Source organism: Octopus sinensis, linkage group LG4 (genome assembly GCF_006345805.1).
Source record: "Octopus sinensis linkage group LG4, ASM634580v1, whole genome shotgun sequence".
Classification (NCBI taxonomy): Eukaryota; Metazoa; Mollusca; class Cephalopoda; order Octopoda; family Octopodidae; genus Octopus; species Octopus sinensis.
The window spans coordinates 128,197,276-128,211,467 of NC_043000.1; the positions used below are offsets into that span (position 1 = coordinate 128,197,276).

The 14,192-nt window shown below is 37.1% G+C and overlaps 1 protein-coding gene across 2 annotated transcripts in view; it reads right to left on the minus strand.

Moving 5' to 3' along the window:
• Positions 1-13,527, minus strand: part of LOC115210583 — a 28,537-nt gene extending 15,010 nt beyond the window's left edge. The window contains exons 1-5 of one of the 2 annotated variants that reach the window (XM_036502666.1): positions 13,404-13,527; positions 11,303-11,461; positions 9,602-9,858; positions 5,750-5,913; positions 2,028-2,165 (exon numbers count right to left, since the gene is read on the minus strand). In XM_036502666.1, the coding sequence (XP_036358559.1) occupies positions 2,028-2,165; positions 5,750-5,913; positions 9,602-9,852 (553 nt within the window). In that variant the 5' untranslated portion in view covers positions 9,853-9,858; positions 11,303-11,461; positions 13,404-13,527. The remainder of the gene's footprint in view (positions 1-2,027; positions 2,166-5,749; positions 5,914-9,601; positions 9,859-11,302; positions 11,462-13,403) is intronic. The other variant, XM_036502667.1, reaches the window with a different exon arrangement.
• Between the last annotated feature and the right edge of the window lie 665 nt (positions 13,528-14,192).

A 14,192-nucleotide genomic window follows, 5' to 3' on the forward strand; every position in this document is an offset into this window, starting at 1 on the left:
ACACAGAGGGGACAAACAAGGACAGACAAACGGGTTAAGTAGATTATATCGACCCCAGTGCGTAACTGGTGCTTATTTAATCGATCTCGAAAGGCAAAGTCGACCGCGGTGGAATTTGAACTCAGAACGTAGCGGCAGACGAAATACCTATTTCTTTACTACCCACAAGGGGCTAAACTCAGAGAGGACAAATAAGGACAGACAAACGGATTAAGTCGATTACATCAACCTCAGTGCGTAACTGGTACTTACTTAATTGACCCCGAAAGGATGAAAGGCAAAGTCGACCTCGGTGGAATTTGAACTCAGAACGTAGCGGCAGACGAAATTCCGCTAAGCATTTCGCCCGGCGAGCTAACGTTTCTGCCAGCTCATCGCCTTTCCAGTTAGAAGGAGAACTTATTTATCCAGTAACAAGGAGAGTTTATTTATCCAGTGACAAGGAGAGTTGCTATGGTCGTGGGGATAAGGTTTTGGTTTCTCTATTGAAAATTTGTATCCTGCCGGATGTAATGTTTTTACTGTTTTATGCACAGTTAAAAAATGTAGAAGAAACAATTGCTTACGTCACACAGATTTATTTGGACATATGAAAATAAATAATACGAAAATAAATAATTCAGTCACACGTTCTATAGTGAAGAAAATCTTGAACGCTTTGTGGATCTGTAGTATTAGTTATCAATAGGAATAATCTGTTTGACGCAGTTCAGGATTTAAATCTAACTTTATAAAGGCTCTACCTTGTAAATGAGGGTATTCTCGTGAAGTGAGGTCAAGAAACATAATCAATCATTGATGAATGCGGTTGCTAAAGGAAATTCAAAGAGTCGCACCTGGTTGAAATATATTAATATTGGTTTCAAACTTTGGCACAACGCCAGCAATTTTGGAAGAGGGAGTAAGTTGATCATGTGATCGACCCCAGAGTTTAACTGGTACTTGTTTTATTGACCCCAAAAGGATGAAAGGCAAAGTCGACCTCGGTAGAATTTGAACTCAGAACGTAATGACGGACGGAATGTCGTTAAGCATTTTACCTGGCGTGCTAACGATTCTGCCAGCTTACCGCCTTAGAGATATATTGGTATCAAATTTTGGTATAAGGCCAGCAGTTTGTGGGATGGGGCTAAAGTCGATTACATCGACCCCAGTGCACAACTGGTACTTATTTTATCGACCCTCGAAAGGGTTGAAAGGCAATGTTGACCTCCGCAAGATTTGAACTCGGAACGTAAGGACACAGAAAATGCCGCAAAGCATTTCCCCCGGCGTACTAACGATTTTGCCAGCTCGCTGCCGTAGAAATATATTAATATTGATTAGTTGCTCATTAACAAAAATATCGCCCTGGCTTTTCTTTTGTTTAGATAGGATTCTCAAAAGTTGTTTTTTGTGGTTTAACTCTAGGTCAGCCCTGATTTAGGAGACCGATGATTAAAGACGTGCCTGCCATAACCATCTCTTCTTTTTTTGTTTATCCAGTATTACAGGGTCTTATTTGTCCTTGGTGATGTTTCTAGCAGGTCAGGCGACCACGTAGAGGCTGTCTCATTGTCTTAAAGAAATAAGAACCAGTCATGTATTGGAGTAGATTCAAGAATCTATACCCTCCTCCTATAAATATTTGGTCTTAATCTACATGATGATGATGAGAAGGAGGAGGATGACGACGACGATGATAAGTATAATGGCGATGTCGATGATGATCAAGACGGTGATAAAGATGATGACGATGAGGATAATGAAGATAATGGCGATGATGATCATGATGATGGTGATGATGATTTCTATAACTGTATTTCTTAAATTAATACAAAACAACAAGTGCAGAGGGCAAGAAGCAAACTATTTAGATCATTGGTAAAGTTGACTTCGTCGCGATTCGAACTCCGACCGCAAAGGGGCGAAACTAATTACCCTATTTAGGAGACCGATGATTCAGTCCGACAAAAACATCTCAAAGAATATCCACAATAACTGGCTACAGTCTAATAAACGAAATCATTTAGTAAAGATTTATTTACCTGTGGTATCATGTAAGGTCTTGTTGGCCCAAACATCAGTATCTTGCAAACGTGCTGCCACATAAAGGTAAGTGTCATCCCAGCGCAGTTTCACCTGTGTTTCAAATCGAGGCAGTGGAAAGTCTTCCCCTCGTATATCTGAATCATATCATCGATGATGGTATAATCGAACAACATAACAAAATTTGATAAAGATAATAAAGTCAATGTGCACATTCAAATTTGGAAACGCATTTATTTTAAATCTAAATCTATTGGGTTGTCCGGAAAGTTCGTGCCGATTTATAGTAGCTTACCTTTCGACTTATTTTAGAACATGGTTGAGTCCATAAAATAGGATTTGACTACACCCCCATTTAGAGCACAGTTTAAGCTATCTTTTCGTGGAAGAAGGTTTATGTTCCTATAACTTGTGTTAATTCTGTAACTCTTTAAAATAGAAGATAAGAAAGTTCATTTTCGGCACTTGATGCTTTGGGAACCAGACAAAAATTGCTGCAGCTTGGTTGGGATGTGTTACCCCACCCTCCATATTCACCAGATTTCCACTTATTCAGGTCTCTGCAGGATAGTCTTAATGGTAAAAATTTCAATTCCTTCAATTCCTTGGATGACGTAAAAAGATACCTTGATGAATTCTTTGCTATGAAACCACTTCAATTCTGGGAATGGTTCATATTTTGTTGATTAAAAATGTAATGGCAAGTATTTATTGACCGTTTCCTTTCCTTTAAAAATCGGCACGAACTTTCCTGACAACCCAATACATAGGCACAGGCATGGCTGTGTGGTTAAGAAGTTCGCTTTGCAACCGTGTCGTTTTGGGTTCAGTCCCACTGTATTGCATCAAGGGCAAGTGCCTTCTACAACAGCCACGAACCAACGAATGTATTTTGAGAGAATTTGGTGGACAGAAACCGTGTGGAAGCCTGTAATTTGTCTGTATTTGTCCCCGTCCGCCCCCACTGCTCGAGAACCGGTATTGGTTTGTTTATATCTCCATAATCTAGCGGTCCGGCAAAAGAGACCCATAAAATAAGTACCAGACTTAAAACATAAGAACTATGGTCAATTTGTTCGATTAAAATTCTTTAAGGCGGTGCCCCAGCATGGCCGCAGTCTATTTCTCCTTTTATCAGCGAATAAGCATAGCCTGGGCATTCGACTGTTACGCGTGCGTGCGCGCACACACACTCTCTCTTTTACACACACACACACACAAACAGCGAAGATCATACATCAATATCCCCAGATCAATATTATTGAGACAATAACGCTCAACCTTATCTAGAACTGAAGCTCGCTAATATCACATAAATACTGAACACTTTCTACAAGCATTGCAGGTGGAAATACTCAAAACTATTCACATGTTTTCTGTAGTGTATATAATTAACCAGGCTCGCATCCGTGTTTGTCATACATCTTGCAGCTATCTTGGAATGATGTTTGCAACCAAACAAGTTTTTTTCCCTATTTGTTAGCATGAAATACCTACTTACTTAGTCGATGATCGACCTCTTTATATTGATGAAGCTATGACTATCGGTTTGTTGTTGATCGATTCCTACTCACATAAATATTTCAACAATATTGAACCTACGAACTTATGTAGGTTCGATATGGGCTTTGAGTAAAAGAAAATACAGGAGGATCAGTTAATTATGATTTTACTCAACACATTCCCCTCACAGATTCTCACACTTATGGCAGCAGCCCTTCAGTTTTTCTTAGCTCTGTGAAAGGACTCAGAAGGCAGGGCCTCCATCCAAGCCTTTCGCTAAACTTTTTAAACCAGGAAATTATTAAGCACTCCCTTGTGTATATGTGTATATATATATATATATATATATATATATATATATATATATATATATATATATATATATATATCTGTAAATGTAATATGTGACAATTATTCGGTAGCCATGATAAAACTCCGAGTTTCGGATGTCGGGATGGAAATCCACGCCGCTATCTCTTCAGTTATCCGGCTATCTTTTTTTTTTTACCTCTCGAATTTCAGTAATCACAAAAACCCTTTTTCAAAGTCTTTTATCAATTCTAATTTTTTGTATACGTATATCAACCGAAAGGAATGAACTCAGCTCAGCCAAGAAGTTATTAATCGATTGTACTCTCTGTAACATCTCAGAGTCACGGTGACACAAGAGAATATCATTCGAAGATTGATTGGGATTTTAACACTGTCATGGAAGTTTTTGTATCTGTGTGTTTATTCATTTATTCATAAACTGACTACACCATTATATGTATGCATATACATTACACACACACATACATATATATATAAATAAATATACACACATAAATAAATCAATATATATATATATATATATATATATAATATATATATATATATTACATTGCAAAATGTAACCACATGTGAATCGCTGGCAATTTTCTTTCTCTGTCTTTTCTTTTATTGGACTTTCCTCTGTTTCCGAAGGAGAGCGTCTGCTCGAAACGTTAAACCATCTTTCTTTCCTTTCCTGAGCGGCTGGTAATAATTTACATGTATCACGCAGGCATGAAGTAGATTCGATCCATCATAGCCAAATTTAAATTAACACTTCAACAGAACTTTTCTCACAGTGAAACAACGGTTTTTTCTGTGACAGCAGTTTTACATTTTTCCGATGCCTTAGCTAGGCCTAAATAACGTCTTCACCACTTGACCTTTCTAACCTCTTCTATTTCACCAAGAGCTAGAATTAAGATAACAAGACCACCAAGTAAATCTATTGTTCCCAATGATATGTCTATCCTTCTGGATAGTTATAAAAGCAAGAACCCCAAACAAAAATCAGTTAGTCACTTAGTTACAACTCAGTCGTGAGTTGAGAGAGAGAATGAGAGAGAGAGAGAGAGAGAGAGAGAGAGAGAGAGAGAGCTAACATCAGTTAGTGAACGGACCACTAGTATCATGGCCACAAGCAGGCAAACACACGGCCAGAGGGAAAAAGAAAGAAATTTAGAATTATTGACTCTACGAGACTTGTCCCACACACTCTCACTCTTACTAGCTCACTTTATTTCCTCTTACAACATCACTCTTTCTCTCTCCGTAATTACTACTCACCAACTATACAAAGAAAATCTACGACATCTATCTTTACTTCACATGCTTTACGATTTCATCACCTGCCCGTCGAGGTAAGGTAATGTATAATGTAACGGTAAAATAAATATTTTCTTCACAACTTTAATCACTGTTCTTTCATCTTTACATGAAGAACCAATCCTTACAAACTAATTACGACGCCGACATTCCCATATTATTGTTTAATAATTAATCTCATCCGTTACATACACACACAAACATATATATAATACATACACACGCACACACATACACACACACACACATACACACATTACACTACGCTCGTATTGAATATTTTTGTTCAAGTAATTATATTTACAAGACAGACATACGAACAAATAGTTATCTTTTACAAATGTATTTTGGCAAAGGCTATAAACGTCGGCGTAAGAAAATGCTCTACCAAAAAATCCCCTGAGATATTTGTTTTGCATCGAGTTACAGATGTTCTTTTGTCAATCTCACTGCCGGAAATACAGTAGACTGTTGGAAATACAGTGATGGCATTTTTCACCAATTACAATATCAAGTAAAAATGTAAAATATGAATGGAAAATGCAGAACAAGAAAGAAAATTAAATCATTATTTACATACCGACAAAAGGCTTTGTCCAGTGTACTTCTGTCCAGGCAGTTTCTTCCAAAGAACCGTCCACTTTGATAGACTTTGGTGCCGTGCGATAGACAATATAATTACGTGGTATTGACAGGTCACATGTCACAGCTTTGCAACTTTCGTCTTTACAGCGATTTAAAAAACTAAACAAAGTTATATATTTATTAGAACTGATGGAAAATAAGATGTCTTAGTTTAGCCTAAACTCCGTTCTAATCGAACAAAACATGCCCAAATATGTTCAGATACATTCAAATATAATCAAGCAAACACGCTCTCGTATTATATTCCGGAATACTGTACCACGGACTAAATACAATAAAAAAAATTTTTTTGTAAGATCGTAGTGTGTGGATTAAAGCTGATTTAGTAGTGTAGGGGTTAAAGGCGATCTGATTGCTATTTTTCAATTTTTAACAGGTTGAGTAACCACGTAGTCGTCTATGTTGGTTTGATGGCATTACATCTACAGTATTATTCTATTACGTGGAGGCGCAATGGCCCAGTGGTTAGGGCAGCGGTACTCACGGTCGGAGGATTGCGGTTTCGATTCCCAGTCCGGGCGTTGTGTGCGTGTTTATTGAGCGAAAACACCTAAAGCTCCACGAGGCTCCGGCAGGGGGTGGTGGCGACCCCTGTTGTACTCTTTCGCCCCAACTTTCTCTCACTGTTTCATGAGTAACGCTGCGATGGACTGGCGTCCCGTCCAGCTTGGTGAGAACACATACGCCATAGAAACCGGGAAACCGGGCCCATGAGCCTGGCTAGGCTTGAAAAGGGCGCATAAATAAATAAAATTATTCTATTACAGTCTACCTATGTAAAGTTTTTACTTTGGAACGGAATCGAAGACTATTATACACTCAACATTTATATTATTCGTAAGACAACAGATTGATAAATACTTTAAATTAGGTTGTACGAACGTAACTACCTCCACCACACACACACAGAGCAGCGTTGACTGGAATGGCGGTATATCCTTAAATCCATAAAAATGTTTTAGCCCGTAATACATTCGAGTACACTCGGACGTGGAAAAACTTTCCTAGTGGCCACTGTCTGGAGAGGAAAATTCTTTTAATAGACAATGTAGATCAAAACACAACGGTGGGCTATGAATGATGTCATCGGACCGTAGGATGCACTCGTAACGCTTCATCAGCTACGGGCACCGAATCCGTTGATCATAAATCACTGGGAACCGACCGTTCTTAGATTTAAACACGAAGTAGTCCATTTACTGATAAGGGCAAAGCTTGATATAGTTAATTAATTCCAACTTGACAAGGTATACATACATATATACACACATACATACACGCACGTACTCCTATTAATGTATTTAAGAATCCATAGTTCGGTAGGGCAGCTGCTGTATTTCCTTCACAAAGATTGAGGTGTTCAGGGTCATGCGTACTTTTCAGTTATATGAAAACAAGGCTGTTGTAGAGCGCATTAAGGTTTGTTAACGTTTTACCTCCGTTATAATAATGTAGCAAAATAATCTCTTTGATTATGTTTTGGATTTCATTCTATAAATTAAGATAGTTTATTTCTTGATGGAAAGATAAAAATAATCGATAACAATTCTCAAGATAGAAGGGATGACAAGTGTTTAATAAAGAATATAGTTTTCAAAGATGTTCCCTCTTCGGACTGGGTCTTAGTACTGCATACTTAGAATTTTTACCATCTCAATAAGCGAACACTTCAGGGGATGAAAAATGAAAAACAAAAATTATGCATTTCATGGTTCTCTTTAAATTTCCGACAGTCTTATAGTTTTTAAAATAATTGTGGCACAGAATATTTCCTGCGTATGTGTTTTGATTATTGTGCACACAGCGTAGGCGTAAGGACGACGAGATTGTGCTCCAGTTTCGATTCTCGGATAAAACAATTTCTATTCACTTGCACCACTGTTTTTTTAAAAAGACAAATGTAACAACATCCATTATCACCACGTTCGTCAAACTTTGTTTCTAACCACAACAAATCCTTAAAGTCCCCAGTTGACCTTTTGGTAATCGTATTAGCCGAATGAATAAAAATTCAATTTACTCTCATACAAATTATCTTCATTGAACACATGATGTAATTTTCCGTCAGTATACTCAGACGAAATGTATTGCCATTGTATGCGTACAAATATAATTTATCGTAATTCTTTTCTACTCTAGCGACAAGGCCCGACATTTTTGGGGAGCGGGGGCCAGCCAATTAGATCGACCCCAGTACGCAACTAATACTTAATTTATCGACCCCACAAGGATGAAAGGCAAAGTCGGCCTCAGCGGAATTTGAACTCAGAATGTAAGCCCAGAGTGCTAACGTTTCTGCCAGCTCGCCGCCTTATAATTTATTGTAAATACAATATTTCTTGTTATCGTAACCAAATCAATTGATTGTCAATGTAATTCACCACGGAAACGAAGAAATACTTATCCAGAACTGGTGTTGCTTCTTGGACAAGATATTCAGTACCTCCTTCTCCACTTACCTGGCATTAGGTCAGTTAAAAACAAATTTAAAACGCTTTAAACAATCCAGAAAATTTTCTATTTTATTTGCAATTATCTTATATTCGTTTTATATTCAAGTTCGTCTCATCAGATCATGGAACGACTCAGGATTTATTCATTTATTATTCTCTTTCTCACCGTTGTTTTTAATTGTTCTGGTGTTGGTGTGGACCTTGTTAAGTTAGTGTAAGAGATGTTTCCAGACTATTTTAGAATTAGAATAAATAAACAACTCTTAAACTAAGAAACTGACACACTATACGTTCTACCTTTCCAAAATCATAACCCGTTGCCCTTGACTGTCTGTCTGTCTGCCTGTCTATCTATCTATCTATCTATCTATCTATCTATCTATCTATCTATCTATCTATCTATCTATCTCTATCTATCTATCGATCTATCTATCTATCTATCTATCTATCTATCTATCTGTCTGTCTGTCTGTCTGTCTGTCTGTCTGTCTGTCTGTCTGTCTGTCTATCTATCTATCTACTGTTTGTACGTCTATTTGTCTCTCCACCTACCTGTCAACCTGTGCATCAATCTACATGTCTGCACCATCCATCCATCCATCAATCCATCCATCCATCCAACTATCCATCTAATCATCTATCTAAGACTACCGTAAAGACGCGTGAATTGTGCGTATAAGAACTATGTTATATTGTTCAACTGATGATAACATCAAAGCCAGGAATTTAAACTTTGAAAGTTGGTATGGTTACTTTTTAAGTGAAAGCTTGAACGTGATAACATTCAAATCGGATGTTTTCGCTGGTGCTAGTGACAAGGAACTGTCGAAATGAGTGCAACTGTGTGATAAAAGACTGGGGTTGAGATGGTTTTTACGTGAAATCTCTTGGACATTTGGAATTGTTTTGGTTCATGGAAGAAATCCATTTTCACATATATGCACAAGCGTAGATATACACACACACATGTACATACGCGCGCACATACACAAATCGGCTCACACACACACAAATCGGCTCACACACACACACACGCACACACACACAGATAGATTACACACATACATATACACACACACACCCATATCCATGCATACACATGCGTATTACACAGGTACATATACACATTCGTACACATACATATTCATACATACACACGTACACATACATATGCGCGCACACACTGACAAACACACATATTAGACACTAACACATACACACACGCACACACACACGCACGCATACACACATACATACACACGAACTCAAGAATATATGTATCGAAGGGTGTGTTTATATATGTGATGTCATGTGGTTACATCAAAAACACTTGCCTCATCGCTTCAACGTTCGCCTTTAAATCCCTCTTTTCGCATGACTTCTGTTTGTTCAATTCTAAGTCGTCAACTTGAATGAGATTACGAAATTCAGCAGCGTTGGTAGTTTGCGGTGACAGCTTCAGGTAATAACCCAACAACACACCAGATCCTACACACAACACTGTCAGTACAACAATGACAATCACTAAAGTTGGCACACTGATGTAAAACTGATTCTTTTTCTCTTCGTTTTCTCCAGAAGCCATTGTTTACTGAAAGACAAAGGAAAGTGCAACGAGATCAAACTTCATCTCCAAAATACCCGCTTTTTTTTCTAAATTGCACGAAACTTCTTATTAGTTTTATAAACGAAGACAAAGCATTTTGGAATTAGTAATGTGTCAGACAAAATGGCGGCGAATTTGTAGAAACAGTTATATTCTGAATCCAAAACCCGCCAGAGTCAACTTTCTTTTTCGTCCTTCGGTAAAATAAGTACCAGTCAAGTCCTGGGATTGATTTAAATGACAACAACTCGCCTCTAAACTTGAGACTTTGTTCTTAAGTAAATTTTCTTAAAGATATACGTATTAAGATACAAAACAACATCGATGTAAAAGATGTGAACTGCCGATCTTTTGGTCGACAAATCAGCAACAGTCACCAAGACTTTGTGCAACCTCAATTTCTACCCATAACAACAGGTATTTTTAATTTTATTTATATGACTTTTATCGGTTTATTATAAGAGAAGGGAAAAATACATGAATATCATTATCATCATCATCATTGTTCGACCGTGGTCGAGACAATGGAATTTACCATGCTACGCCAGACTTCACGGTCCATCATGGCATTACGGAGGTCCTGTTGCTGGATGCCTGTATCCCTGGAGATTACATCAGGGTAGGAGAGTGTGCGCCCTCTGGTATTGCGAGTAGATGGCTTCCAGAGGAGAAGAGTAGAAATTACTTCTTTTTCAGCTCTACAACAATGTCCAGCAAACTGGGCTCTCCTACCTTTCACAAGAGATGACACAGGTGGTAATTTCCCATATATTTGCATTTTGGTTGGATGGCGCTTCCACGAGAGATTTTGAGCTCTCATAAGGAGGCGAGTGTAGGTTCCATCCAACCGCCTCTCAAGCTTCTTTGATAACGTCCAGGTTTCTGAGCCTTATAGTAGAATTGGTTCGACTGTGGCTTTGAATATTTCAAGTTTGAAGTCTTTACTTATACCTCATCCTTCCTTGTCTGATTTTAAAACCTATTTAGTAAAAAGGAAAAAATATTTATTTAGGTGTTTTCTGTTAATTTTGCTATAATTTTTATCCTTATAATAACGCCTATTGCTATGTTTCAAATACTAAACCCTTTACAATTAAAAGTAAGCAAATAAAATATTTGGTGGTGATTGTTGTACAATTATTTACATTTGAAAAAGTTACGTTATATAGAAATGTAAGAAAGATCAATTTTTCATTGTTAACTTTTTCCCTACTCTTATAATAAACCGATAAGTCATATAAATAAAATTAAATCAGCAGAGAATTAAATGATAAAAAATTTGAAGCCGAAATCTAAAATCGTACAATCGACTTGCCGAGAGATTATATTTCTTCTTAGGACTCTCACTGTTAGGTTTATAACATTGATTTCTTACATAAGCACAACATATTCATAGAAAAGAGTAAATAAGATTGTGTGATGATCTTACATTTTATAAAGATTGTTCTAAAGAATAAAATGGCCACAGTTGGTGAGTGTAACTCAGTTTAGGACTCGGCTTGCCTGAAGCTTGCTTTCGAATTTACAATGATTGTCTCATAACTTCTCGTTACTTTTATTACTGTGCAACTAAATGTAGATGCAGCACCTAAAAAACAAAACAAAACAATACAAAAAAAAACAATAAACAGGCGCAGGAGTGGCTGTGTAGTAAGTAGCTTGCTTACCAACCACATGGTCCCGGGTTCAGTCCCACTGCGTGGCACCTTGGGCAAGTGTCTTCTACTATAGCCACGGGCCGACCAAAGCCTTGAGTAGATTTGGTAGACGGAAACTGAAAGAAGCCCGTCGTATATATGTATATATATATATATGTGTGTGTGTGTGTGTGTGTGGTGTGTGTGTGTGTGTTGTGTGTGTGTTGTGTGTTTGTGTGTGTGTGTTTGTCCCCCCAACATCGCTTGACAACCGAATGCTGGCGTGTTTACGTCCCCGTAACTTAGCGGTTCGGCAAAAGAGACCGATAGATTAAGTACTAGGCTTACAAAGAATAAATCCTTGGGGGTCAATTTGCTCGACTAAAGGCGGTGCTCCAGCATGGCCACAGTCAGCTGAAACAAGTAAAAAGAGTAAAAAAAAATAGAAATAGAAACATATCTTCCCCAAATCATATCCTACCTTAAATATAAAGGAGGACTTGCATTAACTTGAAGCAATAAAACATTAGAATAGTTTTAAACATTACATCATACAATATTTTTTATACAATTACTCTGCACAAACCGCTCCACGGTAGACTTTTATATTGCTATAATTCTCTATGTTACGCTTCTCTAAATTAAAATCTTACAACACACTAAATAATTCTTTGACATATTATGAAGCTTGAACACAATACATAACACTTGCACATCTATACTCTTTACTCTTTTACTTGTTTCAGTCATTTGACTGCGGCCATGCTGGAGCACCGCCTTTAGTCGAGCAAAATCGACCCCGGGACTTATTCTTTGTAAGCCCAGTACTTATTCTATCGGTATCTTTTGCCGAACCGCTAAGTGACGGAGACGTAAACATACCAGCATCGGTTGTCAAGCAATGCTAGGGGGACAAACACACACACACAAACACACACATACATATATATACACATATATACATGTACATATACATATATACGACATATACATATATATACACATATATACATGTACATATACATATATACCAGCATCGGTTGTCAAGCAATGCTAGGGGGACAAACACAGACACACAAACACACACATACATATATATACACATATATACATGTACATATACATATATACGTCTACCAAATCCACTCACAAGGCATTGGTCGGCCCGGGGCTATAGCAGAAGACACTTGCCCAAGATGCTACGCAGTGGGACTGAACCTGGAACCATGTGGTTGGTTACTTACCACACAGCCACTCCTTGCACATCTATATGTTGCGTTATACCTAAACTGCACATTATCACTCAAATTACACTATGATGTCTTAAAGTTTAATATTCTACACCTTTAATATTTTAATATTTTATCTAATATTTAATATTACACCTTTAATATTTTATCTAAAATTATTCTATAATACGAAACTGATTGCAACAACAGCAACAACAATAAATTCATTTTATCAATGAAATACTAATTATATGTGAATTCTATCAATAAACTCTATCGTTTTATATTTGCAAGACGTTCAATAAAACGATAAAAATTTCCTTACTTAACCTTAGTTTATGGGAAAATAATTACAAAAAAATACTGAACAGAATAATCATACTGACATGGGAACAAAATAAAATATCAAAATATAAATATATGCTGAATTTGGAACAATATTTGAAATCAATAGCGATAAGAGAGTTGTATATCTATGTAGTAATCTTGAAATATTTTTTTGTTACAAATCCAGATTATTTAAAAACGAAATTGTAATTTCAGAAGAGAAACAAAAAGAAAAAAAATTAAGAGAAGCGATAAGAATTTAGAATTATTCATAACAATTTTTCCTGAAAATGATTAAATATTGAATTTTAAAATTGGAGTATTTCTGAAAGTTCACCTTTCGCGTGTTTGCCTCTGTTCTATGATGTTGTTTGATATCACTTCGGTTTTGACTCCTTTGAGAATTCAATCAGTCTCGTGCTGTGTCTTGTCACCGATTTAGCAGAATTAAAACTGAACATTAAAAAGACTTCAAAATAATAAATTCAGAGATAGGGTTTATGTAAAGATAAAAAGTAGCATCTCTCTCTCTCTCTCTCTCTCTCTCTCTCTCTCTCTCTCTTCTCTCTCTCTCTCTCTCTCTCTCCTCTCTCTCTCTCTCTCTCTCTCTCTCTCTCTCTCTCTCTCTCTCTCTTCCCCTCTTCCAGGTCGACCGTTTCGTTTGATATTGGTGGCGGCTTCTTGATAAATATCTTGACTGGAGAACGGGTAATTCCGTACAAAAGAAGGTCAAGATGGTCTTTGGTAAAATAGAAATGTTAAAAAACGTACACACACACGGACACACACGCACACACAAACACACACACACACGCGCACACACACATATACACACATACACACACATACACATATACATACATACACACATACATACATACACACACGCATACACAGATTCGCACCCGCGCGCACGCACGCACACACTCACACATACGCACACGCACAACCACACTTACACACATACTCACACACACGAGTGTATATGTGTGTGTGTATGTATATGTAAATATAAGTGCGAATTGCATGTATGTGTGATGTGTGTGTATATATGTGTGTATATTTATGTATATATATATATATATATACGTATATATATGTGTATATATATATATGTATATAAATA